This window comes from Melospiza georgiana, chromosome 20 (genome assembly GCF_028018845.1).
Source record: "Melospiza georgiana isolate bMelGeo1 chromosome 20, bMelGeo1.pri, whole genome shotgun sequence".
In the NCBI taxonomy this organism is placed as follows: Eukaryota; Metazoa; Chordata; class Aves; order Passeriformes; family Passerellidae; genus Melospiza; species Melospiza georgiana.
The window spans coordinates 11646463-11662101 of NC_080449.1; the positions used below are offsets into that span (position 1 = coordinate 11646463).

Here is a 15639-nt window from a genome sequence, read left to right on the forward strand (position 1 = left end):
TGCTGAGGTACTCTGCTATATGATTCTCTCTGAACTTTTGTACAAAGATGTGTAGGATTGGTTTATGCCAAGTGTAGAGAAAGGTGCAGAATAAGTGGACAGGAAGGTTCTGCTGAGTACCCCAACCTACTTTCTCCTTTTTCCTCTAATCCAGCTTGCCCACTGCTGCCCCATTTCCATGGCATGCATTTCCGGCTTGCCAAGGTTCCTGCTTCAGGCTGAGAATAGAAGCCTTGCTGTTATGCTGTCCTTAAATCTCCCATAATGAGTGTTACAGCAAGGAAAGCAGCTGTGTCCTTTGGCTCTGCTTTTAATGCTATGTTAAAGAGCAGATTATGGTGACGTTGGGTGGCAGCGATGCGGGGGTAGCACAAACCATGACCAGTTTGGGCAAGGCTTTAGCAAGGATGACTAAGGGCTTGGAGCTTATGCTTTAGATAACAAATCCACCCAATTGTGCTCTTTTGGAAATGTAGTCAAGCCTAACAAATCAGGGCCTTAACAGAGTTGCATTAGGGTCCTTTAATTGGACTAAGCTGGTTAATACCCACATTGGCTTTTGTATGCCCAGGGGTGCAGCACAGGAATGGTTTGCTATTTATGCTGACAAAATCTCATAAAATTGCAACCATGAACATTGATAAAATTAAATTCTAATGTCCTCACAGGTAGACAATGGATTAAGGTATTTTGATTATTTTGAAGAAGTTGGATGTAATTGTTTTCCTCTTCCCTCAGTCTGGCTAGTGTGACAGACTCTGTCATGGCTCTGTCCAGGGTTTGGGGTGTGACAGGCCACACAGCCCAGCAGGAACAGCAGGGCTGCACAAGAGCTCAGCCTCTGTGGGATAGCCTCCATTTCTGTGTGTAGAGGTTTGTCATACTCATTCTGTTTCATGAAAGCTGAGCAGGTCCTTCAGGTAGTCCTAGAAGCTATAAATTACCATGGATTAGGTGTGTTTTCCAGGTGTTGTGAAGTGTTGCACTACTGGACTTACAGCAGTGCCTGGCTAAGAATGGTGCTTTGTTGCCATGTTAATTGTGCAATGATTCATAGGCATTTGCTGGGAGTTGGAAAAGGTGGATTGTTGAGAGCATAATTCACACAGGTGAGGCAAAACTACTGTGAGCAGAAAGACTGCACATGTCAGTGTTTGGTTACATCTCCTGACAGCCAAAGCAGAGTCTAAGGAGAGAGAAATGAGTTCCAGATGGTTGTGGTAACTGGCAAGAAACTAATACTGAGGCTGATCTTGAGAAAACAGACTGAGGACACCAGAGATGAAAGAGGGGGCAGGGTGGTCCAGATAAGGTTGATAACACATGATATATCATCTTTGGAGCATTCCAAGGCAGGACAGTGAGATGAACCATTTGTTCCTGAACTGCAGAGTCTGGGTGGTGGAAAGGCTCTTGCTGTGGCTGTTCTGCTACTGCACTGAAGGTAAACCCCCTGCAGTAACTATCCATTTCCATGCACAAATCCCACCAGCCTCTGCTGCCCTTAAGGATGCTGGGATCATGCAGATTACTCACTGTAATTTTCCTCCTGATTTCTTCATGTACAGCTTAGGTGTGTCTGCACCAATGCATTGCTATCTTGCGTATTTCTTGTTTGAACCAGGAATTTGTCTGGCATCTTACCTGTGTTCTATTTTTAGTTGTTAGTGAAGGGTGAGGCAATGTACTTAATTCTCATTGCAGTTAGTTTAATCCAATTGTGATGTGGATTTAGAGAGACTTAGCAGGTCTCGGCTGAGTGTGGGCTGTCTTTTTCCAGGTACTGTCATTAAACAATGCACACTGATAACTTTTTCCACTTGTAAAACTGAACCCATGTATCTAAAGGTGGTGTGATTTGGTGCCTGGGTTTTGCACCTCTGTTGATCTCTGTAACTGTTCCTCAATTGGGAAGAGGGTTCCTGTACATTTTGTGAGTTCACCTGACCTGTAGTATCACCCCACCTTGGCGAGACAGTAGTAAAGGTTAATGTGGACTAACTCAGCTTTTTGGGGTAAACAGAGTGCTTTTGTCTTATTTCTCTTTGAACAAAGCCACTTCTCTCAGGAAGCTGTGTTCGACCTGCCGTGGAGTTGGTCAGTAGGAGCCGATACAGAACTCGGCATCCTCCCAAGAGCCCGGGTCCCAAGCGGCTCCGAGCCCTGTCCCGGCTGCGGGGACAGCGAGCAGCCCCGGTGTGTCCCGGCGTTCCGAGGGGCGGAGGGAGCCCCGTCCAGCAGCCCGGGGGCGGGCAGGGCTCGGGCAGGGCTCAGTCTGCTCCGCTCCGCTCCGCGCGATCCAGGCAGGCTTTGCCGGCGCTCCCGGCTCCGCTGCGGGCTCTGTCCGCGGGCTCGGTGCTGCTGTGGGCCCGGCAGCGCGGGGCGAGCCCGCCCCGCACCGTGATGTGGCCACAGGAGGGGCTTGCTGGGCTCCGGCTCCTGGCTCTCCCCGGAGGGCTTTAGAGCGGCCACTCTTGCACTTGTCATGGAATTAAAGAAAACTACCTCCAGGCCGTACCATGCTGCTCTCCTGCTGCCACTTTTCCTCTTGTTTTGGGGTAAGTTTTTGTCTTCTGTGCCTGATTCTTACCCAGCTACTATGCAGTAACTTTGATCAGATCTGTGACCTGCCCTTATATTGAACAAATTGTCATCTTACAGTTCAATTTGTAGCCTGAAAACTTTTGTCAGGAAGATAAATAGGCATTTCATTCTAGACGTGTTGTTCCTTCTATTTATTTCTTGTTTCTTTTCATCTTTCTCCCTGTGCACGTGTATGTTTGCATTTATTCACAAGAACTGAAAGTAATTAAGTATTCATGTAACTAAGTATTCTCTTATGATAGTAACCATTTTCTCCATTGGAAAGGTCTGAATGTTTTGGTTGTGCCCACACAGAAGAAACACAGACCTTTATTTCCATCCTGTATGCTCAATAAAGAGACATCTGAGCACAAGAGGATGGTACCCTGAGGAGTGTAGTGCCAGATCCATCTGGTACAAAATGTGGAGGGAGATCACAGGACAGGAGTGTCTCCACTTAGAAATTTTGAAAAAAGCAGATCCATCCTCAAAGTGCAAGAAGCAATGAGGTAACAAAAGAGTTTATGAGGAAATGCTTTGTTTTGTGTTTTTTTCCCACACGGAAAACTTATTTTATAGCCAAAGAATCTGCTTGAGTACACTGAGATTCTCCAAATTCCCAATGCTATCTTTGGGTTCCATTGACACCCTTGTTTACAATATCTTATGTTCCTGAAAAATAGGTATCTCTGTTTCTTCTGGAATAGGTGCCTAGAGATCTGCTGGGCCTAGACATCTGTTTTAGTCATCTAGGGATTATAAGGTCATGTCAGGAACACGTCCAGCCTTTTACTGGAAAGTATGATTGGGATTGAACTGGTCTCCTTGTCCTGCCTCAGCACCGCCATGCCTGTTACCTGTAGGTGCAAGTCAGGCTTGGTTTCCTCTGAGCAAGTAAAGTATGATCCATGGCATGAAGAAATGGGTGTGAAATAGGAGAACATTGAGGAAATACAGTCAGAGCCTTTTCTCTGCTTGTGCCTGCTGAACGTGGCACTTGGCATTTTCTTGCATTCATAGGTGATGTTTATGTAATTTTTGAGATTTGGAGAAAGTTTGCAGCTTTTTCTCTGATTCCCCAACAGTCTCTTTTTTTGCCTCTGAAGCCTCCCAAGATTTCTGTTGCTCTGACCACCTCAGACCGTGAATGTGAAAGTCAAAATATGTTGTGATTTTTGTCTTCTTTTTTTATTCTTCCTCTCCCTTGTACCAGTTTCTTTGTCTGGTGTGTTTGCTCCAAGTGCCTGGAATTCCTCTGCCACAGGGAAGCAGCAGGACTGTCTTTTGTATCTGGTAACCATAGCTACTGGTTCGGAGTGTGAGGCAATTAGGGTGGCTTTGTGCGGGGCAGGGGCCGTGGAGGATCCCCCGTGTGCCTGCCAGGCCCTGGCTCCGAGGGTTCGTGCTCTCTGCCCGCTGCACTTGTGGCTTTTCACTCCTGGAGAGGGCTCTTCTCTGGAGCCTGCTTTAGGGAGAACTTGGTGCTCTTTTGAGTGCAGGTGGGTGGATGACTTCTCTTGCTGGAGCCAGCAGAGCTGGAGGGAAGTGCTGGTTTTCATAGTCTTTTCACCTACTCCTATTTTGCAAGGGGAATTCTACCAGATTTTAACTGGAGTGAATGGTGCTATTTAGGCAGCACTTGCAGGTTTTTAAGGCCATGAAGAAATGTCTTTTCTTGCCCTTAGAAACCATATCACTACTTCTTTTATTTCTAATTGACTGAGTCTAAATGTCATTGAAGCAGAGAGTGCCTAACCTACTTGTTCAAAATTTTTGTGGAAATTCTGAGAATGCAGCTGGCCTGGTGCAATGTGTACCCATCAGAGCATCCTGCAGGCAGATGCTCACAATCTCCTGTAGTTTAAAAGAAACCCCGGAGGGGCAACTGCCTGTGACTCCCCTTTTACTGCTGCTGCCTGTGTAATGGGAGCACAATAGAATAGCTCCCAGCTAATTCCTTGTCTTTCAAAGAGATTCTGGAGGGCAGAAGGAGTGTCTTCTCACTTCTCTTCCCACAGCTCCAGCCATCAGCAGGCACAGGAATTCACATACCTTTTGCCTGGAAGATGCTTTGGATGCCTGCTGAGGGGGAACATGTGCAAGACAAGCCTTTTTTGCTATCAGCTCTAATGCCAGCTCTTGAGATTAGCTCGGACACAGGGACAGTTTAAGGCTTACTTCAAAACTGGGGAACAAACAGAACCAATCTTCCCAGCTGTTTTGTTCATTGTCAGTATATTTAAATAAGAATTGGAAATGAAAGCCTGTGACTCACTCTGGTGAACTGAATACACAGGAAAGTCCCTGTCCCAGTGTTTGATCTGTGAAAATGGCTGAGAGATCAGAGAATATGTGAAACATGAAGGTCAGCTTGGAGGAGTGTTCATTAAGGGAAAATACTGGGGTGTCCTGAGCAAAGGAGATCAAAGAGTTACGGTGGCAATATATTCAATGCTGTCATAAACCAGGGATTCACAGCTCCTGTCTTCTTCCCAGTTCTAGAAGAAACATAATAGGAGTTACACCTTCAAATCTGCAGTAAAACAGTGAGCAGATAATGAACACAAGTTAGCTGGCTTCTTGTTCTGTGGTAAGAATGGGTTCAATTCCCTGAAGTGGTATTTGTGACTAATGCTGTTAATGCCTTGGGCCATGATGTTGGCACTGCTGGGCCCCGTGGATTGGTGCCCGCTGTTTGGCACCTTTTAGTGATTCACTGGGCAAGCTGGGGGGCAGAGAGCCAGCAATCACCATCCTCCTCCTTTGAGGGGGTAAATATTCTGCATATTTCACAAGAAGAACCTGAGCCACACTTGTGGTGCCTGAATGAATGAAAGTCTAGGTCTAGGCCTTTGTAAATTCTATATAAATATTTTACACCAGTAGACTGTGTGCATATATCTGGCATTAAAAGCTCTGTCACACCAGAAATCTCGTGCAAATGTGATGTGGAATTTGTTGGTCTCAAGTAACTAAGACAAAAAATGTCAGAAGCAGCCTGAGAAGTGATGGGCACACCATGTCTGGGTACAACTGCAATCTGGCCTGTGTGCAGGGAGTGAGGAGATGCCTTGGAGTTGGTATCCAAGGTGGTATTTGGCTGAGACACTGGGCTTGTGCATTTAGCCTACCAAAACTCTCTAAGAGACATCAAAGTCATGAATAGGGAGGCTCTTTTTAAAAGTGACTTTTCCAAAAGGCACTCTTGTCACTGCTGGGATCCCTGGCATTTTGTCAGGCCATTTATTCAGTATGGTCTTGAAGTCCTGCCTGCTGATTGCCAGCACCACTTTTGGATTAGCTAATCTTTATTTTCAGGGTTTGTGGTTTTTGGTCATAGTGCCATGTCCTGCTTCACATAAATTATCAGATCTGGTAAGATGATAACAGGAGACAGTAACAATGATGATTAGTTTCAACCAGCAGATATATCTCAGAATCCTTTCTGCCATTTAAAAAATGGGGAGGAAGGTCTTGACTCTGGGCCCCTGAAGCACATGAAGAGGCCTTGTACCCTGAGCAGGTACTTGGAAGGTGCTTCCTGAAGAAGAATTTGGTTTTATCCTGCCATTCTCTTCCATGGCTGTCCTTCCAAAGTGAGCAGGGGTGGGGAAGAGAGAGGGTGGCTATGAAAGCCCCTTTGCAAGCCTGTCCATTTCCCTTTCTGGTTGTGTGGATCCTGGGAACAGGCCAAAGTGTGTCCCCTTTCACTAATCCTTTACACTGACCAGGATAGGGAAAGATCAGCAGAGGTCAGCAGGGATTTACTAATATAAGCACATGCCTTCCTGTTGTCATGGAGACCTAACTCTCCATTCCTTTCTTCAGAGTTCATTTTGTAGTTGTGTTGCTCTGGGTTCCTTCTGGTGGAAGGGTTCCCTTTCTACCCTTGGCCTCAGGATCATTCTCCAGTGGGAGGTTTGCTGGGATGAGCAGCAGGAGCACAGCCTGACTGGTGAGAATTGCCCCAGGCTGGGCTTTGACCAGCCCTGGTTTTGGAAATTGGAGATCCCTCAAGCTCTGTGACTGTTGTGGTGCTCTGGGAATCTCCTCTTTTCACCTCTTGGCTGTAAATTGGGGTTTTTCAGTTGCTGTAGTGAGTAGGACAGGTGAAAAACATCTGAAGGAAGCTTCTTTCCACTTGAGGCGGATCTGACTTGTCCAAGCTCAATATCAGTTTTGGCTGGGCCAGGAAATAACATCCTGGCAGCCTGGCTCTTGTGGGAGCTGTGTCTGTGGTTGTGACCATTTTGTACAAGTTGTGCACAGGTGAAGGTACATTTTCATTTTCATCCAGTGCAGGGCATGTGCATGGTCAGGGGTTCAGGGATGGGATTCCCAGTAGGCACCACTGCCTCTGCTCAGAGAAAAAATCTGTCCTTCAGTACAAAGGACACTGTGAGCTGAGAGCCCCAGTGCTGCCTCTTCCCTGCTGGAATTTCAGGAGATCAGTGAGACACCTTTAAGGTAGTTATCAGTGCAGCACTGAGCAGCTTCCACAAGGTCAGGGTGTCTGTAGATTGAGAACATCCATCCTCTATCAGTTACCCAAGACAAACTTGTGAAAAGCAAATCCCCAAAAGAGAAGCCAGCGAGTAATGCTAAAGCAGCATCTCCAATCACAGAGGTAATTGCCTAACTTCTCATTAATTTTGACTTTTTGTGGTCAAAAATCTTTGCAACTTTGACAAGATCACATAGTTCAGGTATAAAGTATAAGATTATTGAAGTCAATTATTAAAACAGAGCCTGGTAATGCAGCTTGTTTGCCTTAAAGTGTTACAAAAGGTCACAAACATTGTTTGGGGAAAATCTTTGTCAGCTACCTTTAAAGTGTAAAACCAGCCCTGTCCGGACAGAGCTCAATGAATGCTTTATATGGGACTCTGGTAGCCTTTGATGTTCCTCCTAATCCACCCCTAAATGCCTGGAACTGTTCTTCAAAGGAGCTGTGGTCTCCTCCAGTTTCAATTCAGCACAGGCTTGCAGGATGGTATTATTATAATACACTTCTGGGGTTTTTTTCCCTTACAAATATCACTAATTTGTTTTTTTGTTGTGAAATGTAAGGGAAAACTTCTGAATGTCATTGTTAATCCAGCAACAACTACTTTGATGAAAAACTATAAACTCTTGTCATTCAGTGATTTCCTTGACCTGATTTTCATGGTTGTTATATTTTGCAGCAGGAAAAGCTAATTTATTCATTTTCCTTATTAGTGTTTGGTGCATATTCATGTGCTATTCACATTCATATATTAATCTATTCTGAAACTGAGAGCAGTAAGTAAGTGTATGCCTAGGACTGCTGGCTGAAAAGAATAAAAACATCAGATGTGCTCTTTGTCAAGCCAGATGTTCAGCACTGCCATGGAAGGAGTGTTAGGGTTATAATACATTCACACAGGGCCATGTTCTGTCCTTGGGAAATAGTCCCCATTAGTACAGGCATGCTGGATACAGGGAGTGTGTGATGCAGTTTGGGGTTTGTGCTGTTAGAGTGCCTGAAGCCTCCACTGAGTCAGTCAGACACGTGGGGGATTTGCTGCCAGCTGCAGTTCACAGAATAATTTGCAGTTATTTAGATAAATTGCATTTCTTGTGATTTACACTGCATTGTCCTCAGCCTGCTCCATGCATGCCCTGTGAGCAGCACTGTGTTACTTCAGGATGTCTGTTCCAGAAAAGGAACATTTTCCTCCAAAATGCTGTCCTGCTGAAGTACATGCATTAACCATGTATTAATGGAATGCTATTGTTCATGGTCACAGTGAGTTTTGAGCAGACCAGAGTTCTCCCTGTTCCTTCACTGCTGTCTTTGGTAGCTAGGAAGGCCTTTGCATTTGTTAGGGAAGCTTTGTGTTGTCTGTGGTTGAGCTATATGATGGACCAAACCAGAAAAGGTACAAAAAGGTGTGGGAAAGGCAGGAAATAGCAAAGGCTTTGATGTTTAGTTTTATTTGCAAAAAAGCATTTTGCCTGTGTTCTTCTCATGGAAGCAGAAAGCCACACATGAGCCTTGGCAGTGACTCAGCCTGGCCATGCCAGCAGTGCCTGGGGATTCTGTGGAAATGGGAGTTTCTCTGCAGATGGAGTGTGCTGCAGCTCCTTCCCAACATGCACCAGACTCCTTTTTTGTCCCAAACTGTGCTCCTGGCCTCTGGAAAGTGCGGGCAGGGGCGGGTTACTCATTAAGCCTACAAAGGCTCATATCTCCTGCCTAGTAAAGCTCTTTTGCAAATAGTTTCCTGGGCTTCCACTCTAATTGCCACAGAGATTCCAGGCAGATTCCGTCATCCTTGTTTTCTGCCTGACTGGGAATCTGAGAATAAAAGGGTTGATGGCAGAATAATGGGATTGCTGGACAGTGCAGGGCTCAGCAGCTCTCCCCAGCATCACATGAGAGGGGAAGGGAGGGGTGGGCCATGGAGATGATGCTGGGAAGAGAAAGGGCTGCCTAAATCCCTGAGTACCCTCCCTCCCCCTGCAGCACTGCCTCTTAAAAGAAGACTTAGAAACACTGCAGTCTTTGGTGGGAGGAATTCGGGGGAGGTCAGGGCAGGGGCAGGCTTTTGTAAACCAAAGTCCCTATAAATCCCTTTCAGGCCCTGAAGTCGGTGCCTCCACCTTCAGGTACAAAGAAGAGCCCGAGGAGCTGATGGGGCAGAGCTGATAGAGCACCAGTGGCACAGATTCACTACCAGGGGTGGGGAAGGAGCACCAGAGCAAAGCAAACGTGCCCCAAACTGGGCCAGGATAATGCTGGCACCAGTGAGAGGGCAGCTGGGGAGCAGTGCTGAGGTGTGTGATCCTGGCCAGTCCTTAGCAGGGAGCGTGGCAGGGTAAAGCACCATTCCCCATGGAGCAGGGGGTGCTGAGGGAGCTGCAGGGATTTGGGACCCTGCCCTCTCTCCACTGCAGCTTTGTGGCCTGTCACCACCTGGGCCACGGCTACAGAGAGAGGGCAGCAGAAAGGGTGAAGAGCTGCTTGTCCAAAGGCTTCCAGTGATGGCTTGACTTCCAGCACCAGGGAAGTCTGGATTGTCTCACCAGTAGCAATTTCTCAGGAGCATTTGCTCCTTCATGAGCTTTATCACTGCTTTGAGGCCATTTTTCATAGACATTTTCCAAACATCTGCTATATAGTTGTTTGCAGAGTTACTTCCAAGTTTGGATGTTTTATAACACTTACACAGAAAGCAGGCTGGGATATCTCTACCATACAGCTTCTCTCTTATTTATCTTGGAGTTGAGCAGAATGAAAAGCTCTGATCTCAGAAGGCCACAGTGGGATGAGGTGCTAATGACTGCTGCCTTTGTGGAAGGCAAAGTTCTTTATTTCCACTGCCTTTGTCCCTTTATTTAATTTTTGGTTGGTTTGTGTCTTTTGGAAAGTGCTTAATTGTGGCATTGAATCCAGGACATATATCCTAATTCTAACATAAAGGCTGTTATCTCCTGTCCCCTGGGCTGTCCTGCCCTTTGGCTAATCTGCCCCTTGTTTTACAGAGTAAATTTAAAATTTCTTTTGGAAAAGAAATGAGGATTCCTTGTTTTGTTCCATTCTGCTCCATTTGAAATATCTATGTTGAACTTTTTTTTTTTTTAATATCATGTATCCTACTTAATCTCATTTATATGAGCTAAGTTTGCAGTTCAGTGGGCACGTCCCATCACATTTCCGATGGTGGAGTTGCTTAATGGGGCAAGAGCCTTTTAAACACTCCTTGGAGGGGACAGCAAGGCATTGTGGCTCTCAGTATGAATGAACTGATCACATCCATGCTCCCAGATTTAGGGGAATCTGGTCTCAACATCAGTTCCTGGTTATCTGGTTGTTGGACTGGTGTTTTGGCTCAGCAGGTACTGATCCAAAATGCCATCAGCACGGTGATCTCAGCAGTCTCTGCTCTTCCTTGCTAAAAGTGTCCTGCTGTGTAAATTTACATGTCTAACAGGAGGAGAGGGTGAGGGTCAGTGGTTATCAACCTGAGCTGCCTGATGTAATCAGACACTCTGTGAAATGTGCCCGTTTGAGTTTGCCTTGGGTTATTTATGGGAGCATCTTCAAATCACTTCTGTATTAGCTGAGAAAAAAATGTATCCCCAGAAGGAGCAGCTGGGACATACAGAGCTGCAGCCAACACCTGAACTCGCCCTGCCTCTCTGGATTTCCAGGCACAAATGCTGTGCCCTGCCAGTGAAAGGGGTCATGGAATTTTACACTAAGTTAATCTTGTGAATGGATTTAAGGTGATATGTGTCACTGCTCTCAAAGTGACTCATGGATGAATAAGCACAAGTAAAATAGTTGGTTTGTGAGTGTCTCCTGAAAAATCAGGTAATTGGTTACCCAAATTGGCAAGAGATTCTTGATTGTCACCAAATGAAGGCTGTTATCTTCTTTATAGTAGATGTTTGATTCTCCAATATCATCCTCATCTCCTTGCTAGTGCAGCCCTGTGGAGTGTGGAATTTAACTGGGCAGTCTCTGAGCTGTATGTGGGGATTGGCAGAACTTTATTCTTTAGAGCTACAAATGCTGACTAACAAAAAGTCTCTTTTCTCATCAGGAGCTTCACGCTCAGAAAATGACAGTGGCTGTTCCTCGTCCCCGTGTGAGAATGGGGGGAGCTGTAAGGATTTGGAGGTAGGATACCAGTGCACGTGCCCTGTGGAGCCTGTAGCCTACATGGGCACGAACTGTGAACTCCTGTACGATGCTTGCACTGAACGTGGCTGTCCTGCCCACATGACCTGCAGCCGGACTCCAGGGCTGCTGGAATATGACTGCGTGTGCCCAGCTGGCCCTGCAGGTGCTGCCTGTGGCAGCGTTGATGAGTGCGAGAGCAGCCCTTGCCCAGACCCTCGGCTGGAGTGTGTGGATAGCCCAGCTGGATTCTCCTGTAGATGCCCCGCTGGAGGAGGCTGCCGGGCAGGAAGCTCCGTGTGCTCCAGCCAGCCCTGCCTCAACAACGGCACGTGTGTGGCGGCTCCGGGCGGCTACCGCTGCCTCTGCCCGCCCGGCTTCGGCGGGGCCACCTGCGGGGACGACATCGACGAGTGCGCCTCGGGGCCGTGCCGGAACGGGGCCATCTGCAGGGACAGCGCGGGCGAGTACAGCTGCTTCTGTGTGCCCGGCTTCCAGGGCTCCCACTGCGAGATCGACATCGACGAGTGCGCGTCCCGGCCCTGCCGCAACCACGGCACCTGCCTCAACCACATGGACCGCTACGAGTGCCAGTGCGCGCCCGGCTATGCAGGTACGGCCGGCCCTGTGCCCCAAGGGGCTCCGGGGCTGGGTACGGCCCGCCCTGTCCAGGGGCTCCGGGGCTGGGTACGGCCCGCCCTGTGCCAGGGGCTCCGGGGCTGGGTACGGCCCGCCCTGTCCAGGGGCTCCGGGGCTGGGTACGGCCCGCCCTGTGCCGGGGGCTCCGGGGCTGGGTACGGCCCGCCCTGTGCCAGGGGCTCCGGGGCTGGGTACGGCCCGCCCTGTGCCGGGGGCTCCGGGGCTGGGTACGGCCCGCCCTGTGCCGGGGGCTCCGGGGCTGGGTACGGCCCGCCCTGTCCAGGGGCTCTGGGGCTCGGTACGGCCGGGCCGCCCTGTGCCAGGGGCTCCGGGGCTCGGTGCTGCCGGCCCGCCCTGCCCGCGGGGCTCGGCACCTGCCTCACCGGGGCTCTGCATTCCCGCAGCGGCTGGGGATGGCAGTGAGCAATTCTCTAGGGCTGCTGGCAGCAGCTTCCAGGCAGTGCTTGAGGCCCTGAATTCCATGTGTGGGGTAGGTGTGGAGAGACAGGGATCCAGGAGTGGACTAAAACTGGACGCAGGTGTAGGCACAAAGTAGCTGTGATTAGTTCTCAGCATAAAATTAAGGGAGATTACATAAGAAGATATTTATCATCGGGAAATGGATACTTAGTGTTTCCAGGTATAACTTCGCTCTGCTGACCTGGCCTGTAGTTCTTTGTCCTGTCCAGCAGGATTTTTCCAAGGGAAGTACTTGTCTTTTGGAAAAAAGTGTCTTTTAGCTGGAGCTTTCCAATTCTTTTATGCCTGGCAAATGTTTATTTGGCATATGATTTAAGTGTTTCTCTTTTGTGCATCTGTGCCGATGGTGACTCAGAGAGGAATCCACACCTGTGAGTTTTCTGTGAGGGAGGCAGTGGGGGCCTCTCCTTCCCCTAGCCCTGCTTATCGGGGTGGAATGGGGTGGAATGTGTCCATGTCTGCCTGGTACCACCTCGCACATGAACTTTCTCAGCCTTCCTCCTGTTCACAGAGGGAGGTGTTTAAGGAGTTGAGTTGCTGTGAAGGAATGCTGCTGATTACCACTGGAATGAGGAGAAGTTACAACTTTAGGAATGTAGTCCCTGATGCTGACTCACTCTCTGATAAAAATGAAGAGAGATGAAGGAGAAACAAGACATTTTTTTTATGTGGGCCCTAAGGTTACTGGTGATTTTGAGTATCAAGCATAATTCTGTCTTTGCAAATCAGTTTCTTTTTTTATCTTTATGCTGAATCCTCAGTTCAGGATTGTGGATTCCCTGCCAAAGGAGCGATAAAGTGACCCAGGCAGCTGGAGGAGTTTGTTGTGCTTTGAGTTATTCTGATGTCAATCATGAGGCTTAGCCTTGGGATTTAGTTCTTCATCCAGAGGTTTGAGCACCATTGGCTGGCAAGGCCAGGTCGTTTCCTGGTGCTTGCAGCTGGAATTTGGGTGAAGGAAGTTTTGTGTGGGTATTGAGGGGTTTGAACCAGATTAGGGGCCCCACATTCCGCCAGGATTAGGATGGCCCTGCCCACTCTGTGGGGAGCTTTGCCAAGGAGGGCAGATTAGATGGATTGGAGGTGCCACTGTAATGAGTGAGGTTTGGAGGTGATGCCAGGCCACAGGCAGCTCAAAGAGGTGCAATATAGATAAGATAATTGCATAGAAATCTTTCATGAGGTCTTGTTTTGTCAAGGAGGTTAGGATTTTGTACCAAACAGGTGTTACTTACTGTGACCAGTAGTGGAACTAACATTGCATTTTTAATAGCATTTCCCAATAAAATCACTTCCTAACATCAGGTATTGCTGTACCCAGTGTTTTGCACTACTTTAGTGTTTTTTCCTGGGTATCACAAAGCAAGATACAAACAATTGAACTAAATGGAATTTATTTTCAGAGAAGCAAATAGAGATGCACTCTGGTAGCCAACTGGGGTTGATAACTGATGATAAAACAAGATAACTCTTGTGATTTCATCTCAGAATTCCAGGCAGCACATATACACTTCTGTGGATTTGTAACACAGATATTTTTCTGTTTTTTTAACAAAGGTGTGAACTGTGATACTGAAATAGATGAATGTGCTTCAGACCCTTGCCAGAATGGGGCGCTGTGCAATGATCACGTTGGGTTCTACACCTGCACCTGTGCACCAGGTTATGAAGGAACCCAGTGTGAGGTGGACATCAATGAATGTGAGAGCCAGCCATGCCAGAGCAATGGGACATGCCATGACCTCATTGACAGGTGAGAAACCAGTGCTGGGGGGCAGTCAGACACCAGGACTGATCTGAAGGTCTCCTCAGTGCAGCCTGTGAAAATCAGAGTAGAAAGCTGTGGGGGGAATTGGATTTAGTGTTTTGTACATTGAGTGGCAGTAACAATGATTTGTGGCAATAAGGGAGAAGCCCCCCCCCAGCAGCAGAACTCCAGGGGTGCTTAAAGGAAGGGAGGAACAAACACAGAGGAGTGGTTTGCAGAGCATGAACAGCACAGGCCATGCTGAGAACATACCTGTGTGTCTGAATTTACCTTTCCAGGGGTAAGGTGTGAACACAAGTGGTGTGAGCATTGACAGCTGAGCTCTTTTGCCCATTCCTCACCTGGGGCTCTGCTGTCCAAGGCTGAGCTGATGCCTTGCTCTGTTTGGTGTCCCACAGCTACCATTGTGACTGCAGTGACACCGGCTTCGAGGGGACCCACTGCGAGCTGGACATCCTGGAGTGTGCCTCTGACCCCTGCCACAACAGTGCCACGTGCCTGGAGGGAATCAAGGGCTACAGCTGTGCCTGCTGGCCAGGTGGGCTGGGCCTCTCTGCCCCTGGGGTGTGTGGGCACACAGCCATGGACAGCACGTGCTTGATGGCTGTGTTGGAGAAGTAGAGAATTAATGACCATACTGCATGGCCCCTTGTGGGTTTTCATTGTCTGGAACAGTGGTGCTGCACTGCTGCCCTTTACAGATCATCCCAAAATCCAACTGACCTGGAAAAATCACCCTGATTCCCAACCATAAAGTTTTCTTTCCGTTTTCTGACATTTTCCATCATGAGGTGATACTTTCCTGTAAATTGATGATTTTGGTTCCTGTATTTGACCTAGTGGAGAAATTGAAGGGCCCAGGGACTCTCTGCTAGATGAGGTTTGGGGGTCATGTTCCCTCCTTTGAGTGAGGCACAGCATTTGGGAGCTGAGCTGCAGTGAAGCTGTGCAGGTGCTGACAGCAGTGTCTCGTGGCAGGTTACACTGGGCAGCACTGTGAGGAGGATGTGGATGAGTGTGTGACAGAGCCCTGCCACAACGGCGGCCTGTGCCTGCAGCGCTCCAACCCAGCCCACTACGGGACACAGCCCCACTTCCCCAGCAACTTCAGCTACAGCCAGGCAGCTGGGTTCCTGTGCCAGTGCCAGCCAGGCTTTACAGGTGAGCTGCACAGCAAATGTCCATCCTGTCTGCACGGGCTGGGGCTGCTCTTTGAGGGGATGGGCAATGTTATCTCTGCGACAGAAATCTCTTAAGGACTGTACTTCAGAGGGGCTGATGCATCAGGAATGTGCTTCTGCTCCCATTACAGACAGCTGAATGTCATTCCCTGCCCAAGATTGTCTCCAGGCTGAGGCAGCAGCCTGTGCACTTCCCCATGCTGCCATGGATGCCCTCTGGCTCTGCAGGTGCCAGGGTGATTTCCCTTTGACAGTCTCTCATGCATATGACAGGATTCTTCCTTAGGGGTATCTCTGAAATTCCTCATCAGAGGAAGCTAACTCCCTGGAGTCACAGA

The 15639-nt window shown here is 48.3% G+C and overlaps 1 protein-coding gene across 2 annotated transcripts in view; it reads left to right on the forward strand.

Moving 5' to 3' along the window:
- The first annotated feature begins 2461 nt into the window (after positions 1-2461).
- CRB2 (crumbs cell polarity complex component 2) overlaps positions 2462-15639 on the forward strand; it is a 30960-nt gene continuing 17782 nt past the window's right edge. For both annotated transcript variants that reach the window (XM_058038077.1, XM_058038076.1), the window contains exons 1-5: positions 2462-2558; positions 11157-11846; positions 13910-14105; positions 14519-14658; positions 15099-15281. In XM_058038077.1, the coding sequence (XP_057894060.1) occupies positions 2486-2558; positions 11157-11846; positions 13910-14105; positions 14519-14658; positions 15099-15281 (1282 nt within the window). In that variant the 5' untranslated portion in view covers positions 2462-2485. The remainder of the gene's footprint in view (positions 2559-11156; positions 11847-13909; positions 14106-14518; positions 14659-15098; positions 15282-15639) is intronic.